Source organism: Tachyglossus aculeatus, chromosome 3 (genome assembly GCF_015852505.1).
Source record: "Tachyglossus aculeatus isolate mTacAcu1 chromosome 3, mTacAcu1.pri, whole genome shotgun sequence".
In the NCBI taxonomy this organism is placed as follows: Eukaryota; Metazoa; Chordata; class Mammalia; order Monotremata; family Tachyglossidae; genus Tachyglossus; species Tachyglossus aculeatus.
This window is the reverse complement of record NC_052068.1, coordinates 91,154,589-91,174,166: the sequence shown is the minus strand read 5'-3', so window position 1 is coordinate 91,174,166 and position 19,578 is coordinate 91,154,589. Positions and strand designations below refer to the sequence as shown.

At 50.1% G+C, this 19,578-nt stretch overlaps 1 protein-coding gene across 9 annotated transcripts in view; it reads left to right on the top strand.

Annotated features, from left to right (window-relative positions):
- CELF4 (CUGBP Elav-like family member 4) overlaps positions 1-19,578 on the top strand; it is a 625,491-nt gene that overhangs the window by 550,051 nt on the left and 55,862 nt on the right. For 4 of the 9 annotated variants that reach the window (XM_038743590.1, XM_038743585.1, XM_038743588.1 and 1 more), the window contains exons 4-7: positions 900-1,025; positions 9,273-9,352; positions 15,331-15,474; positions 17,041-17,188. In XM_038743590.1, the coding sequence (XP_038599518.1) occupies positions 900-1,025; positions 9,273-9,352; positions 15,331-15,474; positions 17,041-17,188 (498 nt within the window). Of the gene's footprint in view, positions 1-896; positions 1,026-9,272; positions 9,353-15,330; positions 15,475-17,040; positions 17,189-19,578 lie in introns of all 9 variants that reach the window. The other 5 variants (XM_038743589.1, XM_038743583.1, XM_038743587.1 and 2 more) reach the window with 2 other exon arrangements.

Sequence of the window (19,578 nt, the reverse complement as noted above, 5' to 3'; positions counted from 1 at the left end):
TGATAGGGTTAGGGAATGTGAGGTCGTTGTGGCCAGGGAATGTGTCTGTTTATTGTTATATTGTACTCTCCCAAGCATTTAATATGGTGCTTTGCACATAGTAAGGGCTCAATAAATACAATTGAATGAATGAATTGGATGCAGGGACAGGAGAATGCAGAGATGGGGGGAGGTGGGGATGGGGGGTGCAGGAATATGGGAATGCAGAGATGGGGGATAAGGGAATAGAGGATGCAGGGATGGGGGATGAAGGAATGAGGGGATGTGGGAATGGGGGGATGTTAGAATGGGGGGATGCAGGGATGGGGGATGGGGGAGTGGGGGGATGCAGGAACAGTGGAATATAGAGATGGGGAGATGCAGTAATAAGGACATTTGGGAGTGCGGGGTTGCAGGGTTGGGGAGGTGGGAATGGGGGCATTGCAAGGATGAGGGGATATAGGACAGGCGAGATGCAGAGCTGGCAGATGGAGAATGGGGGGATGCAGCGATGAAGGATTTGGGAATGGTAGAATGCAGGAATAATGGGGGTATAGGGATGGGGATGTGGGAATGGGGGATGCAGGGATGAGGGGGTATAAAGACAGGAGGGATGCAGAGCTGGGGGGATGGAGGGATGGGGAGAGGTGGAGTGAGAGAGTAGGCGGTTGGGGAATGCGGAGGTGGGGGGATGAGGGTTCAGGGCTGTGTGGGGATGGGGGTGTACAAGGACAGGGAGATGCGGGGACAGGGGAGATGTGGATGACTGGGAGAGGAGGGTGGGGGGGGGGAGAGTAGGGAGTTAACCTCAGGACCCCCACGCCAACCCCCACCACGGAGCCCTCGACCCCCGCCCCCGCCCAGGTCCCCGGTCCCTTGTCCCGAGCCCCGGTAAGCATCTCCTAATTTTGTTCCAGAAGACAGAAAACTCTTTGTGGGCATGCTCAACAAGCAGCAATCAGAGGACGACGTGCGCCGGCTGTTCGAGGCCTTTGGCAACATTGAGGAGTGCACCATCCTGCGGGGACCCGACGGAAACAGCAAAGGTACCCCATCCTGCCCTGCCACTCACACCCTCATCCCCCCCGCCCCCACACAAACCCACCCCTCTCCTGACTCCACCCCTATCCCCTCAGCCCCTTCTCTAATCCTCCCCTACCAATTCCTCCACCACACCTGGCTTCCCCCAACCCACTCATCCCCCCATACACCCACCCTCCCCCTTCTCTCTCTCCCATACCCTTTCTCCTCTTCCTCTTCACCTCCCTTCTTGCTCTTTCTCCTCTTCCTCCTTCTCCCTCTACATCTTCTCCTACTCCTCTTCTTCATACTTCTCTTGGTCTCCCTCATCAACGACCTGGAGTCCTCCTTCCCCCAGAGAGAACCTGCCTGGGCAGGGGCGGCCTCTCTCCATGCCATCAAGCTTCCAGACCCCTCACTCCATCCTGCCCTGCTCCACCCAATACCGAGGTCCATAGATCCTCTCCCCTTTCTTCTGCCCTCACCCCCACCCCAACTCCAATGTGCCACCCTGGACCAATCAATCAATCAATCAATCAATCAACTGTATTTATTGAATGCTTACTGTGAGCAGAGCACTTTACTAAGCGCTTGGGAGAGTACAACTTAACAGCATTGGTAGGCTCGTTCCCTACCCACAATGAGCTTGATGTGAGGTTGAGACCGAAGGGACAGATTTGGGAGTCATCCATGCGGAAGCGACAGATGAATGATGATGATGATGACATTTATTAAGCGCTTACTATGTACAAAGCACTGTTCTAAGCGCTGGGGAGGTTACAAGGTGATCAGGTTATCCCACGGGGGGGCTCGCAGTCTTAATCCCCATTGTACAGATGAGGTCACTGAGGAACGGAGAAGTTAAATGACTTGCCCAAAGTCACACAGCTGACTATTGGCGAAACCGGGATTTGAACCCCTATCTTCTGACTCCAAAGCCCGGGCTCTCCATGGGACTGACTGTAAAAAGGAGAAGAGACGGGGACCCAGAATGGAGCCTTGAAGGAAACTCATATTTAGGGCGTGAGAGATGGAAGAGTAGCAAGGGACAAGGCTGAGAAGTATCATCCACAGAGATGAGAGCAGAACAAGGAGAAACATGTGGTGGTTAAACCAAAGTGAGTGTTTCCAGGAGAAGGAAGTAGAGTAGGATGTAGGAGACAGCCAAAAAGTCAAGGAGAGTTATGGTAGAGTCTGTTCGATTTGGCAAGGAAGAGGTCACAGGTGTCTTTGGAGAGAGCATTCTCAGGGAATAAAGGGGCAGAAACCAGACTGAAGAGGGAATTTGAGCAAAGGAACTAGAGGAAGTGGGTGTTTAGAAGGTACTTGTTAAGCACTTACTATGTGCCAAGCACTGTTCTAAGCGCTGAGGTAGATACAAGTTAATCAAGTTGGACACCATCCCTGTCCCACATGGGATTCACACTCTAAATCCCCATTTAACAGATGAGGTAACAGAGGCCCAGAGAAGTCAAGTAAGTTTCCTAATGTCACATAGCAGACATGTGGTGGAGCCGGGATTATAACCTAGGTCCTTCTGACTCTCAGGCCCGTGGTTGATCCACTAGGCCACACTGCTTCTCTACTTCTACTTCTTCTCTAGAACACGCTTGGATCCACTAGTCCACACTGCTTCTCTACTTCTTTTCTAGAACACGCTTGGACATGGTAGAGGGGAGTTGTAGCCATAGCAGGAGAATGGGCAGTGGGATCCGGAGAATTTCTTGGTAGGCTAGAGGAGGTGAGAACCTGCTTGAAGGCAGAAGGGAAGGAGTCACCAGACAATAAGCAAGAGAAGGTGGTGATTGGGGCCATAGAAGAACAAGTATTTTCAGAAAGGGAGAGGGGATGAGGTCAGGGGCATAGGAGGAGAGGGTAGATTTTGAAAGCAGGCAGATGATGTTCTCTTGAGACACGGCTGGGAAGAATGAGGGAAAGTGGGTATTTGGGCAGGAAGGAATTGGGGAGGTGAGGAAGAAGCTATAGGGAGTTCATGACTCATAGTTTCGATTTTGTCAACGTGAGAGTTGGCCAGGCCACCAGGAGCAAGAGAGGAGGAAATGCGGGGGAGCTGGGGGGAGGTCAGGATGGAGCTAAAGGCCTGGAAAAATCAGTGGGGGCAATGAGCATGATGGGGTCACTCTTCTATATGGTATTTGTTAAGCGCTTATTCCATGCCAGGCATTGTACTAAGCACTGAGGTAGATATAAGCTTATCAGGTTGGACACAGCCCATGTCCCCCATGGGGCTCACAGTCTTAGTTCCCATTTTACAGATGAGATAACTGCGGCACAGGGAAATTAAGGAAATTAGATGTGGAAACTGAGGTACAGAGAAGTGTAGTGATTTGCCAAAGGTCAAACAAAAGGCAAGTGGCAGAGCCGGGATTAGAACCCAAGTCCTTCTGACTCCCTGGCAGAGCCCAGATTAGAACCCAAGTCCTTCTAATTCCCAGGCCCCTGGGAGTCACACTGCCTCTCTGTTTGTCTCTGTCATTCCCCACCTCCCCCGATCTCTCCCTGCATCACTGCGGTCTGTCAGCAGTCCCTCCCATCGTCTCCGAGGCCACGCAGGCTCGCTCTTGCAGTTAATGACTCCTCCACACCATTCCCAGCTCTGGTTATTTACTGACCCTCTCAGGTGGCTAATTTTGGCTGCCGTCAATCACAAGCCAGTGCTAGAAGGTGGGAACCCAGCTTTCTGACTCCAGAATAATCAGAAAAGCCATCCAGAGAAGCAGTGGGGTCTCGTGGAAAGATCCCACACCGGGGAGTCAAGGGACCTGGGTTCTAATCCCAGATCCACCGCTTCCCTGACGTGTGACCTTTGGCAAGTCACCACTCTTCTCTGAACCTCAGTTTCCTCAACTGTCAAATGGGGATTCAGTACCTGTTCTTCTCCCACTTACACTGTGAGCCCTATGTGGGTCAGGGACTGAGTCCGATCTAATGAACTTCTTTCTCATTCAGGGCTCGGTACAGTGTTTGACACTCAGTAAGTGCTTAGCAAATACCACGGTGATTATTAACCCAGGGTCAGAGTGGACCTAGGAAATTGATATCCAGGATGAGGAATTTGGCTGGGTGGGAGGAGCCAGCCAGAATCTGTGGTGGAGCAGGGGATGTTGAAGATGGTTGTTTAGGAGGAAACTTCACCTTTGCCCGAATCGTACCTGAGCAAGCCTGACATCAGCAGCCCTCACAGAGGCAGGGAGGACCAAGGGTTTCACAGCCATGTTTCCCTTGCCTCCCATCTCATGTGGGGAAACTTGGCATCATTGTAACCATATGATTGACACCCCTCTGCTCCCCATAGCTCCTGTCCTAGAAAAGCAGTCCCTGGAGGAAGCAGTATGGCCTATTGAAAAGAGTCAAGGGACCTGGGTTCTAATCCTGACTCCACCACTTGTCTGCTGTGTGACCTTGGGCAAGTCACTTCACTTCTCTGTGCCTCAATTCCCTCACTTGCAAAATAGGGATTCAATACCTATTCTCCCTCCTACTTAGGCTGTGAGTCCCAAGTGGAACAGGGACTGTGTCTGACCTGAGAAACTTGCATCTACTCCAGGGCTTAAAATAATGCTTGACACATAGTAAATACTTAACAAATGCCATTATTAATTATTATTATTATTCTAGGAAGCCAGTGAAAGGGGAAAATAGAGCTGACAGCACAAGGATGGAATCACTCAGAAAAAAATACCATGTCTGCACAGCCTCAGACCAACCCTCTCCAGGCTGAGTAACAACAAAAAGCACTAATTGCAAATCTCTTGGGCGATAGCCGATTCCCTAGTGAAATACTGTTGGCACCATTGAGACAGGTGGATTGTGCGAGTTTTTTTCAGCTTGTCTTTAACCTGAACAGGATGCTAACAGGAGTTCAGGGAATTGGTGTGTTGGGCTTCTGGAAGAATAGGTCGAGGGGTAGTTTAAAAGTGTTTTGTGAGGAGGCAGCTAAGACTGTAGTGGAGGCATATTGCTATATTGTACTTTCCCAAGAGCTTAGTACAGTGCTCTGCACCCTGTAAGTGCTCAATGAATGCAATTGACTGACTGACCAGCTGATCTCCACATACATGAACCACTGAACAAGAGGAAATAGCCTTGAAATGAAGGCAGTCATCTGGTTTTGGTTAGACATCTTTAGGAGAACCAACATACAGGGGTTCATGTCTTCCAACCACAGAGATCTTCAAATAAAGAACAAACGACTAGAGAGATAGGTGGAGGTGGAGGGGCTACTTTAAGTGACCTCTCCAGGCTCCTCCCAGTTTTGGGATGCCAGGATTCTGTGATTAAGTAAGAGGCAATTAAAATAGCCATAACCACATGCTGCCACCTCCAGGTTATCCTACTTCCTTTATCCTGTTGTCTCCGGATCTACTATGGGCCTGTCTTTCTGGTCCCAATGTTCTTCCTGGCAACATATGAAGGAAGCCGAGTGTTGGTTCAAGTGACCCTCAAGTTTGGGAGGGAGAGTGTGAGAGAGCAAGAGGGGGGCAGCCAGGCAGGAATGGAGGGAGATTAGAATCCTTGACCCTTGAACCACTAATGGATTAATTGATCCCGAGTGGCACCACCCCTAGCATTCTCCCCCTCTGCTCCACCTTCAGCCCAAGCCTCTCCTTCCCAGTTCCTCTTCCCAATCCCCATTAGCCTCAGCCCATGCCCTCCTGATGATGGGTCTGGGTTTGGAATCTGGCCATCCCAAGAGGAAGTCAAAGAAGGAGAAAATTTTCATCTAGAAGCTCCAAAGAAACAGAATGGCCTTCTGCCCAAGGTCTCTGGAGTTGTCTAGAGTTGGGAGTTGGGAAAAGCTGATTCTCTCCATCTCTCTCTCTCTCTCTCTCTCTCGCTCGCTTGCTCGCTCTCCCCCTCACCCATTTTTCCCTCTCTCCTCCCTCCCCACCAATGGGAGAGCTTGCAGGCTCCCTGCCCAGACACAGGATGATGAATGAAGTGACCTTTCCAGGACGTTCCCTGGGCTGTGATGCTTTGCAGCAGCCTGAGGCTCTGCAAGGCAATGGGAGAGGAGAGCTGGATTCAAGTTCCGCCCCTGCCCCTGATTTTCTGTGTGACTTAGGGGAAGTCCTTTAACCTCTCTGGGCTTCACCTTCTCCACCCCTCCTTGATTCTTGGGAGGAGACCCAAGAACACCGAGGTAGTGAATATGTACAGGATGAAATGATACTAACAGTATTTTTTAAACACTTACTCTGTGCCAAGCACTCTATTAGATATAAGAAAACCAGACCTGCCTGACGCCATTCCTGCCCCACTCGGAGCTCACAAGCTGAGTAGGAGGGGGAACAGCTACTGAATCTCCATTTAACAGATGAGGAAACTGAGGCACAGAGAAGATAAGTGATTTGCCCCAGATGATATGGCGGTCAAGTGGTGGAGCTAGGATTAGAACCTGGTCATCTATCTCCCAAGCCTGTGCTTTTTTCACAAGGCCATGCTGCTTCTCTAATTGCTGGAGCTACTGAGAACAATGCCATGGTTCCCTAATAATAATAATAATTGTGGTGTTTGTTAAGCTCTTTCTGTGTGCCAGGAATTGTACTAAGCACTGGAGTAGATTCAAGATAATCAGGCCCAACATTAGGCTCATAGTCTAGGTAGGGGTGAGAACATGTTAGAGCTCCTCATTTTGCAGAAGAAGGGACTGAGGCCCAGAGCACTTAAATGACTTGCCCAAGGTCAAAAAACAGGTACATGGCAGAGACTGGATTAGAACTCAGGTCCTCTAATTCCCAGACTCATGCTCTTCCCACTAGTCCATGCAGCTTCTCTATTTCGAGGGTCAGGGTTGAGAACAGGGATGCTCACTCCATTTGGGCAGTGGAAGCAGTCACCCCCAACACCAGTCAGAACCAGGCTTCCAGCCTTGTGCGTCCCAGCTCTCTGTTAAGATCTGAGAGTTTCCCATCCAGGTAGAAACAACCCTCTCTAATGACCTACTTTTTACCAAATCCAACAGCCACTACTCCATCCTAATCTTCCCTGGTTGCTCAGCTGTCTTTGACAACCCCTTCTGGAAACATGGCCTTAGCTTCACTGACACTGTCCTCTCCTGGTTCTCCTTCTATCTCTCTGGCCACTCCTTCTCAGTGTCTGCAAAAGCAGGTTCCCCCTAATTGTGGTGGTCCCTCAAGCTCAGTTCTGGGTCTCCTATTCTCTATCTACACCCACTCCCTTGGAAAACTTAATTGCTCCCACAGCTTCAACTACCATCTCTTTGTGGATGATTCCCAAATCTACCTCTCCAGCCCCAATCCCTCTCCTTCTCTAAAGTCTTGCATTTCCTCCTGCCTTCAGGACATTTCTGTCTGGAGTCCCGGTGACCCCTCAAACTTAGCATGACCAAAACACAAGTCTTCATCTTCCCACCCAAACCCAAATCTCTCCCTGTCTTCCCATCATTGTAGACGTGTGAGCCCATCTTCTAGACTGTGAGCCCATTGTTGGGTAGGGACCATCTCTATATGTTGCCAACTTGTACTTCCCAAGTGCTTAGTACAGTGATCTGCACACAGTAAGTGCTCAATAAATATGATTGCATGAATGAACATCACCACCCTCCCTGTATCACAAGCCCAAAACCTTGCCAACTTACATATTCAATGTCGTCAATTCCTGTCAGTTCTACCTTCATAACATCTCTAAAATCCTCTCTTTCCTCTCCATCCAAACTGCTATCCTGCTGATCCAAGCACTTAACCTATCTCACCTTGACTACTGCCTGCTCCCTGATCTCCCCACTTCCTGCCTTTCCCTACTCTAGTCCATATTTCGCTCTGCTGCCTGGATCATTTTTATTTAAAAAAATGCTCATTCCACATGTCTCCTTTCTTCAAAAATCTCCAGTAGCTGCCCATCCACTTCCATAGCAAACAAACTCTTTACCATCAGCTTTAAAGCACTCAATCAGTTTTCTCCTTCCTACTTTACTTCAGTGAACTACTACAAGCCAGCCCACATACTTCGCTCCTATACCACTAACCTTCTCATTGTACAGACCCTTTGTCTACATCTTCTCTCTGATCTGGAACACTCTCTCCCCTTATACTCAACAGATCACCACTCTCCCCACCTTCAAAGCCCTCCTAAAATCACAGCTCCCCCAAGAAGCTTTCCCCGGCCTAAACCTTCATCTTTCCTACTACTCTCTGTCTCGCTTAGGCCCTTGGATCTATACTAGGTATTATTTAGCACTTGATATTGACTGAGGACTTGATATTTACCATACACTCAGCCCCTTAGCACTTTTGCACGTCTCCGTAGTTCATTTTAATGTGTGTCTCCCCGCCTAGACTCTAAGCTCCTTGTGGGCAAGGAATGCGTCTACCAACTCTGTTGTGTGGTACAACAGAGAAGCACCATGGCTCAGTGGAAAAGACCCCGGGCTCTGGAGTCATGGGTTCAAATCCCGGCTCCGCCAATTGTCAGCTCTGTGACTTTGGGCAAGTCACTTAACTTCTCTGTGCCTCAGTTCCCTCATCTGTAAAATGGGAATGAAGATTGTGAGTCCCCCGTGGGACAATCACCTTGTAACCTCCCCAGTGCTTAGAACAGTGCTTTGCACATAGTAAGTGCTTAATAAATGCTATTATTATTATTATTATTATTATTATTATTATTATTATTATTATTACTAACTCAAGCCTTTAGAACAGTGCTCTCTGCACACGGAAGTGCCCAAGCAAGATTGCTTGATTGATTGATTTATCAGGGCAGAGAAGGCCCAAATGCTGGCTATCTAATCCTTTGGCTCTTGGAAGCCTGTCCCCTTAGGGGTAATGAGGGTGGGATGGGGGCAGGCTTCCCTGCCCTCTTTTCACCCCTACGTGCCTGAGGAAAAGTGGGTAGTGGTGGCTGAGAAAGGTTGAAAGAGGACTAGTCCTGCCCCAGCCCCCTGCCCAACAGACACCCGGGTCCGGCACGGAGGATAGAGGGAGGGCAAATTCGGATTGGACACCCCAACTGCATCTTCAACATGCCCCTACCCACCTCCAATTGAAGAGAACTCCACATAATTGCCTTTGCCTTTGGCTTGGGGCAGCCAGCTTTCTGCCATAGCTGACCCTCCGATGACCCATCTCCCCTGGCACTGACTGCCCTCCTCCTCACTGCTCATCTCCACCTTTGGGCAGGGGGCCACTCTAAGATCTGTCCTCCATTCCCCAGGGCACTTATTATATGTCAGCTTATTATAGCTGAGCTCCTGTTTCCAGGCTCTCTACTCACACGTCCCTCTGCCCTCACAGGGTGCGCCTTCGTGAAATACTCCTCCCATGCCGAGGCCCAGGCTGCCATCAACGCCCTGCATGGCAGCCAAACAATGCCGGTAAGTTGCGTGTGGAGCTGGGCCAGGGGTGGGGGAGGAATGCTGTGGGGTGGAGGGGTAGCTTGGGTTTGGAGACTGGTCTCCAGTGGGAATCCTGACCCTCACTCTAATCTGTAAACTTGTTGTGGGCAGGGAATGTATCTACCAACTCTGTTCTACTGTTACACCTTAGTGCCCAAAGCACTTAATACAGTGTTCTGCCTACAGTAATTGCTCAATAAAGAAAACTGATGGATTGATTCCACTTTGGATTTCCCAGTCATCCTGGACCTATTCCCCCGGGCATCCGGCATTCAACTCTTCCCCGGGCTAAGAGATCCCAAATTCTTTCTCCTTCTCCATCCCCCTAACTGCTGGGTTGGCACCGGCCCTTCTCCACCTTGACTCTGGGGACTTAAAGTCCCAGCCGCCGCCTGTAACTGATCCCCACCTCCCTCCTTACCCCCCTGAGCCTTCACTGAGACTCCCTGTGTCACGCCGCTGTCCAGCAGGAGTGAGGTCCCCTCTGTCCCTAGCAGCTCCAGCCTCTCCGTGGCTGTCTGGTGTATTGGTGGCTAAGGTCTCCCAGCAGAAGCACTGAGGGTCCTGAGAGCTCCAATCCAGGGACGTTTCTGTCCTCTCTGTTCGTCGGGCCCTGCTGCAGAGGGGTGGGAGATATTGTACTCTCCCAAGCATTTAGTACAGTACTTTGCACACTGGAAGCACTCAATAAATACAATTGAATGAGTAAATGAATGAATGACAGCTGAGCTGAGAGCCCCAGCCCTATCACAATCCCTGGTTTCCTGCCTGGGCCACAAGGGGGCAGTGTGGCCTGGCCGGTTTCTAGGTCTCCGGATTCATTCATTCATTCAATCGTATTTATTGAGCGCTAACTGTGTGCAGAGCACTGTACTAAGCGCTTGGGAAGTACAAGTTGGCAACATATAGAGACGGTCCCTACCCAACAGCGGGCTCACCGTCTAGAAGATGTGCCGTGGTGGCGGGTGAGTCTGTATTTTGGTGAGGGGGACTGGGTATGCATGTGTGATCGTGTGTGCAGGTGTGTCCACCAGGGATGCGTGGGTCCACAGGTCTGCATGATTGGCAGTGCTTTGCACATAGTAAGCGCTTAACAAATGCCATCATTATTATTATTATTGACTATGTGTGTCTTGGTGTGGGTGATTTTAAAAGGGTGTGGAGAGGTGAGTCAATATATTTGGCAGGCACATACATGTTTGTGTGTTTGAATATGAGCCCGGATGAGTGTGTATTTGTGGCAGGGGTGGGGCGGGGGGGATGTGAGGAGGTGCATAGGAAAGCATATATATGTAAATTCATTCATTCATTCATTGTCGTATTTATTGAGCGCTTACTGTGTGCAAAGCACTGTACTAAGTGCTTGGGAAGTACAAGTTGGCAAAATATATATATATATATATATATATATATATATATATATATATATGATTGTGTGTAACTCCATGAGTGTGTAATCATGGGGATGGTGTGTGTGTGATGTACCTGACACATAGTAAGCGCTTAACAAATGCCATAGTTATTATTATTATTATTATTATTGTGTGTGAACATGTACATGATTATATGTGTTTAAATATGCATTTGTGTGGATTCCTTTGCCACGGTGCCATACCACAGGAAGCTAGAATCCCCACCCTACCACCCTTCCACAGACTGGTGTTTGCATCTGCCAATTGTAGGAGGTGGAGGAGCAAGATGGGGAAGAGGAAAAGGAGGAGGAAGAGGAGGAGGAGGAAGAGAAGAAGGGCGAGGAGGATGAGGAAGAGGTTGAAAAGGAGGACAAGGAGGAGGAGGTTGAAAGGGAGGACAAGGAGGATGAGGAGGAAAAGGACAAGGAGAAGGAAAAGGAGGAGGACAAAGAGGAGTGGGGCTTACCTTCAGACTGGTGTTTATATTTGCCAATTGCTAGAAATCCCATTCCAGTATGTAGTATCCCAATTCTCCCACCCCCTTCCCTGCTAATGATCCATCATCTTCACTGGCTCCAGGGCTCCCTATTCCTGGAGCTGCCAGTCAGTGGGACCATGAGTCCCCCGGCTTAGGGGGGTCATCTCATCCATTCCTCTGCCTCATGACCAGTTCACCTTAAAGCCAACCAGGAGAGGCCTGGAGGCCATCTCAGAGCGGAGAGAGGTTCCTACCAAACATGGCTGGGTGACCGTTCTGAGGATAGATGTCTGTTGAGGGTCCTTGGGGTGGCAGGGTTGCCCCAGGTCCCATGGAGAATCTCTTGCTCTCAAATGGATCATGGTGGCCCTTCCAATCCCTCTGATCCAGGCTCCCAAGTGACCACCGGCCTCTTGGACCTCAGTGGTCTCCCACTGCAGTTAGTGCCATGTGCTGGTTAGGGGATCAACAGAACCTCACAAGCCCAGACCCCGGGGTAGGTGTTCCAGATGGCAGGACTTGAGGACGTCAGTCCAACTGAGCCAGGGGCTGGGAACCTGGGAAGCCTTCCTGGAGAAGGTGGGTTTGAGTGATCTTGCGGGAGAGGAGGAATGTGTTTTGGGGAAGAGGTATGAGAAAAGCATTCTGTGTAGGGGGGATTGGTGTCTACACTGGCTCAGAGATGGGAGCGTGTGGAGCGGGTTTGCTGGCCAGGAGCAAAGAGAGTAAGCCAGTTTGCAGGGAGAGAGGTCAGTGCTGGGAAGCAGCAAGGCCTAGTGGAAAAAGCCTGGCTGTGGGAATCAGAAGACCTGAGTTCTAATCTCAGCCCTGCCACTAAGCAGATGTGTGACTATGGTTTAATCGCTTAACATCTCTGTGCTTTGCTTTCTCCCACTGCAAAATGGGATTCAGTACTTATTCTCCCTCCCCCTTACACTGCCTCATGTGGGGCAGGAACTGTGTTGGATCTGACTGTGTTTGGTACTCAGTACTGTGCTTGGCATATAGTAAGCACTGAGCAAATCCCACAACTATTATTATTAGACTAAGGAGCTGAGCTTCACACAAGGCTATCAGTTGTCAGCCTTCTGCCTGTTAAGAACAACTTTCCCCCACTGGGCTGTGGAGCAGTTGCTTGTGTTGATTTTCCTTATGGAAAGAAGCTCACTGTAGGCAGGGAGCATGTCTACCAACCCTTTTTTATTGCACTCTCCCAAGCACTTAGTACAGTGCTCTGCACACAGTAAGCACTCAGTAAATATGATTGATTGATTTAGGGATGATTTTGTTGGAGGAAATTGGGGCCCCATGCCAAGGGAGAGAAACCCAGTATGAACATTCAGTGTGCCACCTTAGATTTTTGTACCCTTCCCATCAGTGATCTCATGTGCCCATCCCATGGAGTCATTCTCCCCAATTTATCAGTGAGGGAATACTGGCTCAGAGAGGTTAAGTGATCTGTCCAAGGCCATTCAGCATATCCCCAGCAGAGGTGGGACTGGGACCCAGAATTCCTGATTCCCAACCCAGGGTTCCCTCTCCACTGTTTTTGGGGATGCTAATCAGCTGAGGGCAGAGTGGAAGGGGAGGGGAGAGAAGAAGGGACCCGTTTGGGCTGAGTGGAGGAGGAAAAGAGGAGAGTTTTTTTTACAGACCCCCAAGAGAGAGGGTTCTGATGTTCACATTTCCCCAGTCCCCACCATCACTCAGCTCAGGATTAATTAAACAAGTGCTGCAGTCTAATTAGGGCTTGGGCTGGGCAATAATTAGCAGGATATGTATACATTAAAATATTGCACTGTCGATGAGCACAATAAAGAGCAAGAGTCAGGAAGGATTGCTCACCTCTGCCACATGATGGGGAAAGAAAGAGAGCCATTCGGTGGTCTCGGACCAAGTTTTCCAGGCTCTTGAAAATAACTCCTGCCCTGCTTCTCCTGGGGGAAGTCACCCCACTCCCTTCACCCCTGCCCCCACTGGCTGGAAGAGTCCTTCCTTTGCCATGCAGGTGCAGGCGCAGGGACATTCTGAAGGAGGATAGGATGGGGCAGGGGAGATCAAAGGAGGCCTGATCATCTGAAGTCCGTGGGTGTGTGAGGGCGAACACTGGGAGGCCTTCTATCCAGGCTGTCCTGCATCCACTGAACTGGACTGGGAATGCTGGAAGGAGGGACCGAGGGAGGTAAAAGTCTGGTCCCTGCCCTCGAGGGGCTGATAGTCTGATGGGGGAGACAGGAAGCGCACACACACACAAACACACACACACACACACACACACACACACACACACACACACACAGAGCCAATCAGTCGTACTCACTGAGAGCTTACTCTGTGCCAGGCACTGTTCTAAGCACTCGGAAGAGTACAATATAACAGATGCATTCCCTGCCTGCAACAAGCTTATAGTTTCAAATGTTCCAACTCCCAGCGCAGCAGACTGCAACATTTTCACCCACCCCTTTTTCCTTCCCAACTGCCTTTCCTTTCCACACCCACTTTAAGAGAGGCTGGTGGACGGCACCCCACACTCCCCAACCCTGCATATATAAATCTTCTAGACTGTGAGCCCACTGTTGGGTAGGGACCGTCTCTATATGTTGCCAACTTGTACTTCCCAAGCCCTTAGTACAGTGTTCTGCAAACAGTAAGCACTCAATAAACATGATTGAATGAATGAATGAATATCCCTACTCCACCTGCTCCCCATATTACCCAGCTAAGAAAACTCCATGTCCGATGACAATACAGATATAAATCCCACTGAGACCATTCTTTTCCTAACCCACTGCCTGATTTCATTCAGCCCAGTCCAGATACCTGTCTGATTTTTAAGTAGAGTATAGGTTTTTCTGATTGTAAAATGTTGTAAATGAAAGGATAATTATCAGGTTTTACTACCTTTTATAAAAAATTGGGTTTAAGTAAGAAAAATTTCAGGCTCCATTTTAGAATGCTGATGTATGCTGATTCCCATACAACCCAATCTGTATGGTAAGTGCTTCTTTGGTGAAATCACTTCCTTTTTTTGTGGTGTTTGTTAAGTGTTTACTATGTACTAAGTGCTGGGGTAGATACAAGCTAATCAGGTTGGACACAGTCAAAGTCTTAGGCCCCATTTTATAGATGAGGTAACTGAGGCACAGGGAAGTGAAGTGACTTGGCAAGGTCGCCCAGCAGAAAAGTGGCGGAGTCAAGACTGTGAGCCCATTATTGGGTAGGGACCATCTCTATATGTTGCTGATTTGTACTTCCCAAGCACTTAGTACAGTGTTCTGCACACAGTAAGCGCTCAATAAATATGATCAAATGAATGAACCCAGGTCCTCTGATTCCCAGGCCCATGCTTCATTCATTAGGCCATGCTGCTTCTCTAAAAGTCCCCTTTGCATGGGAGCAAATGGCTAATGGGAGTGTCAGCGTTCCAGCCCCCTGGAAGCTCCCAGAGACGGTCAGGACCGCGGACCCTAACACCAACCCAAACCACACCAGGAGCCAGACCCCAGAGTGGAGGGAGGTTCTTTGTTAGAGTGAGAAGAGTGAGGACACTCTCCCAAGAGAAAAGCGAGAATAGGCCACGGACTTCGGCTACCCAGGGAAACTGACTCTTTCTCAAGTGGGAAGGAGGGAAATCCCCAAGAAAAGGAGATTTTAGGATTCAAACACGGCCCCGCCCTCCAGGGCCCCCTCCATTTCCAAATGCATGAAGAGCCTAATGACCATATGGAAATATTGACCACTCAGCGCACAAATGAGCTAAATCAGCTTAGGCTGATCAAGGCAGAATTCAGGTCGATGTGTCGATTGACTTCAGGCCGTTCAGACAGTGAAAACACTAAGAAAAATGCAATGCCAATTTAAAATTTCAAATCTAAGGGGCTTTTAACCTTAAGGTTGAAGAAAACAACCTGGAGGTAGAAGTCGAGTTGAATCGATCGAGCCTGGAAAGCTGGCCCCTCGTCGCTGGGGCCCGGAGAAGGGGGAAGAGAGGCCGCGGGGGTCTGCAGAGCTGGTCCAGGGGGACCGTCTTGCAGCTCCCTGCTTTGTGTCCCTCCCAACTCCTCCAGGGAGCCTCGTCCAGCCTCGTGGTCAAGTTTGCTGACACGGACAAGGAGCGGACAATGCGGCGCATGCAGCAGATGGCGGGGCAGATGGGCATGTTCAACCCCATGGCCATCCAGTTCGGGGCCTATGGCGCCTATGCACAGGCAGTAAGTATAGACCAGACTCTTCAGGGGGTGAATGGGGGAGGGATGGACAGGGGAAAGGGTGGAAGGGAGAAAGGGGTGGATTGGGGAAGGGGTGGACAGGGAGAGGGATGGACCAAGGGAGGGATGGATTGCAGAGGGATGGATGGGAGAAAGGGGTAAATTGGGAAAGGGATGGATTGGGAGAGGGATGGACCAGGGGAGGGAGGGATGGGGGGAAGGGATGGACTAGAGGAGAGATGGAAGGGGGAAGGGATGGACTGGGGGCCAGATAGATTGGGGGAGAGATAGACAGAGGAAAGCATGGGCTGGGGAAGAGGTAGACTGGGAAAGGGATGGGCTGGGGAGGGATGGATGGGGGAAAGGATGGACTAGGGGAGAAATGGATGTGGGGAGAGATGGACAGGGAAGGGATGGACTGGGGATGGTGTGGACTAGGAGAGGGATGGATCAGGGGAGGAATGGACAATTGGAATGATGGACCCAGGAAGGGATGAAAAGGGGAGGGGAGGACCGGGGGAATGATGGATGGGGATGGAATGGAATGGGGAAGGGGAAGATTTAGGAAGGATGGACAAGGGAAGGGGTGGACTGGGAAAAGGATGGACTGGGAAAAGGATGGAAAAGTGGAAGGAAGGATCCAGGGAGGGATCGGCGGGGAGAGAGGAGGACCGGGGGTGGGATGGACCAGAAGAGGGGTGGACCGAGGAAAAAATGGACTGGAGGAGGGGTGGACCGGGGGGAAGGAAGGATCAGGTAAGGGGTGGACAGCAGGGAGAAGAGGTGGCTCAGGGGAGGGATGGACTTGGGGAGCTTTGAAGATGGGACAGAAGGAGATGAAGCTGCCATTATCCCCATCCCTGGTATATAAGGGTTGCCCACAGGGAATGGAACTGAGGGGCCAGTGCTCCCTCTAATGAATACCGTGGAGATACACATGAATTCTCATATCTCCTCCCCACCCCTACCACCACCACCCGTCTCTTCTCCACTTCCCCAAGCTTTCACCAGGATCTCACCCTCTAGACTGTAAGTTCATTGTGGTCAGGGAATGGGTCTATCAACTCTATTCTGTTGCACTTCCCCAAGCACTTAGTACAGTGCTCTGAACACAGTAAGTGCTCAATAAATATGACTGATTGATCTCCCGCTCTTCCTTTCAGGCTGAGGCCACATTTTCCCCTCAAATTAGCCCAGACCTCAGTGCCTCTGTCCACCTGCTCATAACAGAAAGAGCCGGTGTGGCCAGAACACCCAAATCTGCTCTTCCCCAGGATACTGGGACCCCCAGATCTGCCTGTCCTGATCCCAACCTCACCCAGGGTGGACAGTGGGGGACCTCAGCTCCCAGCTCATCTGGGCCTAAGGAAGGAAGACTTCCTGGGAGTGGGAGGGGGTGGACTGAGAAACATGAGAAGAGTCAGAGGAGGACTGATGGTGACAGGAAAGGACCAAAGATGAAGCCCGAGGAACTCCAGGCCCCCCGGCCCCCAGCCCAGCCCACCCCCACCTACAGACCCCACCCCATCAGGGGACGCGTGATATTTTTTCCCACCATCTTTGTTCCAGCTGATGCAGCAGCAGGCAGCCATCATGGCATCCGTGGCCCAAGGCGGCTACCTGAACCCCATGGCGGCGTTCGCGGCAGCCCAGATGCAGCAGATGGCGGCGTTGAACATGAACGGCCTCGCGGCTGCCCCCATGACCCCAACCTCAGGTAAACTCTCATCCACCCATCCTCCTCGGGTGGCAGCCTCCACAACCTGGTGCTCCCAGGGGAGAGGGTGAGGATTAGGGTGAGGGCGAGCTCCAAGAGGAACTGGATTTCTTGGCCCCCATCTCATGATGTCCCATCGATCCTGCCCAGAGATCAACTCTCTGACACGCACCAACTCCTCGTCTTCCTTTCTGCTCTCTACCAACATGGGCAAGAGGCAGGGGGTGAGTGGAACCCAGCTCCTCTACCTCTCATTCCTCTCCCTCTCATTCCTCTCCCTCTCATTCCTCTCCCTCTCATTCCTCTCCCTCTCCACTAAGAGCTAAAGAAATGGAAGGGGTCTATCTGCAACAGGAAGAACTTAACCCATCTCCTGTGAGGGAAGGAAGACTTTCTTACCTGCAGTAAAGCTGTAATCTTTCTCTCTTTTTCTCTCTCTCTCTCCCTCCTTCCCTGGATGAGTTCTGTCTCCCTTAGACTCTCTGGCAGGCTACTTTTCCTGCCTGACCCTCTTCCACCTTGTGAAGTTCACCTTCATTGTCGTTATAATCCCAATCATCACCACCATGATTATTTTCATCATCATCATTATTTTCATCAGAAGCAGCATGGCCTAGTGGAAAGAACATGGTCCTGGAAGTCCGAAGACCTAGATCCAAATACTGGCTCTGCCAGTTGCCTGACGTGTGACCTTGGCAAGTCACTTAACTTGTCTGTAGCTCAGTTTCCTCATCTACAAAATGGGGATTCACTACCTCACTACCTCCTCCTCCTTAGGCTGGGTGCCCCATGTGGGACAGGACTGTGCCCAATCTGATTAATGTACATCTACCTCAGTGCTTCAAACAGTGCCTGGTACATTAGAAGCACTTAACAAATACCATATTTTGTTATTATTGTTATCATTATGATCATCATCATAGTCTTAGGCAACACTGTAACCATCACCACTAATACTACCATCCCCATAATCCCCCCCACCTCCTCTCCATCACTTCTCCCTCAGTAGGATCATCAGAACCATGTGTGGCTCTGTCTGATAAAGACAAAGGAGGATCCCTCTGTATCCATTTCAAAAACTGAATCCTTTCTCCTACTCCTTGATTGCCTATTTTCCTGCTGTTCAATTTGACAGCTTCCATCCCTGTCTTTCCAAATTTTCAGACACTTCACACATTCTCTGCACTCTGCTCTTTGTTCTCTGCTCTGTGCCCTCTGCTCTCTCTCTCCCACGTGCCCCTAGGAATAATAATGATAATAATAATGATAATGATAATAGTGCTTGTTAGATCTTTACCTGATCCTGAAGCACCGGCCTCCTGTCCTGGAGTGAGTGGGTCCAGTTAGCTTCTCTGGCCCCAATTTCCCGATTGGGCTGCCCCAGATGTAGCTTCTCTCTCTCTCTCTCTCTCTCTCTCTCTCTCTCTCTCTCTCTCTCTCTCTCTCTCTCTCTCTCTCTCTCTCTCTCTCTCTCTCTCTCTCTCTCTCTCTCTCTCTCTCTCTCTCTCTCTCTCTCTCTCTCTCTCTCTCTCTCTCTCTCTCTCTCTCTCTCTCTCTCTCTCTCTCTCTCTCTCTCTCTCTCTCTCTCTCTCTCTCTCTCTCTCTCTCTCTCTCTCTCTCTCTCTCTCTCTCTCTCTCTCTCTCTCTCTCTCTCTCTCTCTCTCTCTCTCTCTCTCTCTCTCTCTCTCTCTCTCTCTCCCCTCCCTCCCTCTTTACTTTTCTCTCTTGGTCACAATTATCCTCTTGCAAACCAGACTGAATGAGGCTCCTGGAGGTTATTTTGTTTCTCTAACCCCACAAGTGATTTAAAAATTACTGTCAGACTCTACTATCACTGTTCCCTTTCGGGCCCTGGGACATAGAGAAAGGGACCATACCAATCCGAGTCAGTCCCAATTTCCCCTTTATTCCCCTCGCCTGTATCCTTGGTCAAGAGCAATTTTTACCAAGCTTTCACTACTCCTTAATAGCCCAAATTTCTTTTCTGCATTTCTCCCACCAAAGAGTTTAAAAACGAGCAGGAAATCTCAGCTATTTTCAAAATACCATTAATTTCAGGCCTCTTGGGGATCTTGCTTCCTCTGCCTTCTCCCCCTGATGAATGGCCCCAAAAACTCTATCTTCTCTTCCGCCCCTGGGAGACTGGTCACTCCTCCAAGCTATGTAGGGCTGTGGACTCCATTCCCCAATCTCCTCAGGTTTCTGTCACACCTGAACCAGGAGGCAACCCTCTGCTTATCTCTTCCCTGGGCTCCTCGTCCTTCTTAGGGCCCCAAATGAATTATCATCCACCATTTGTCCTGAGTTCCCAATGGGCAGAACCTTGTTATGGGCACTAAGGAAGGGACAAGAGGAGGAAGAGAAGGAGGAAGAGTAAGAAGAGGAGAAAG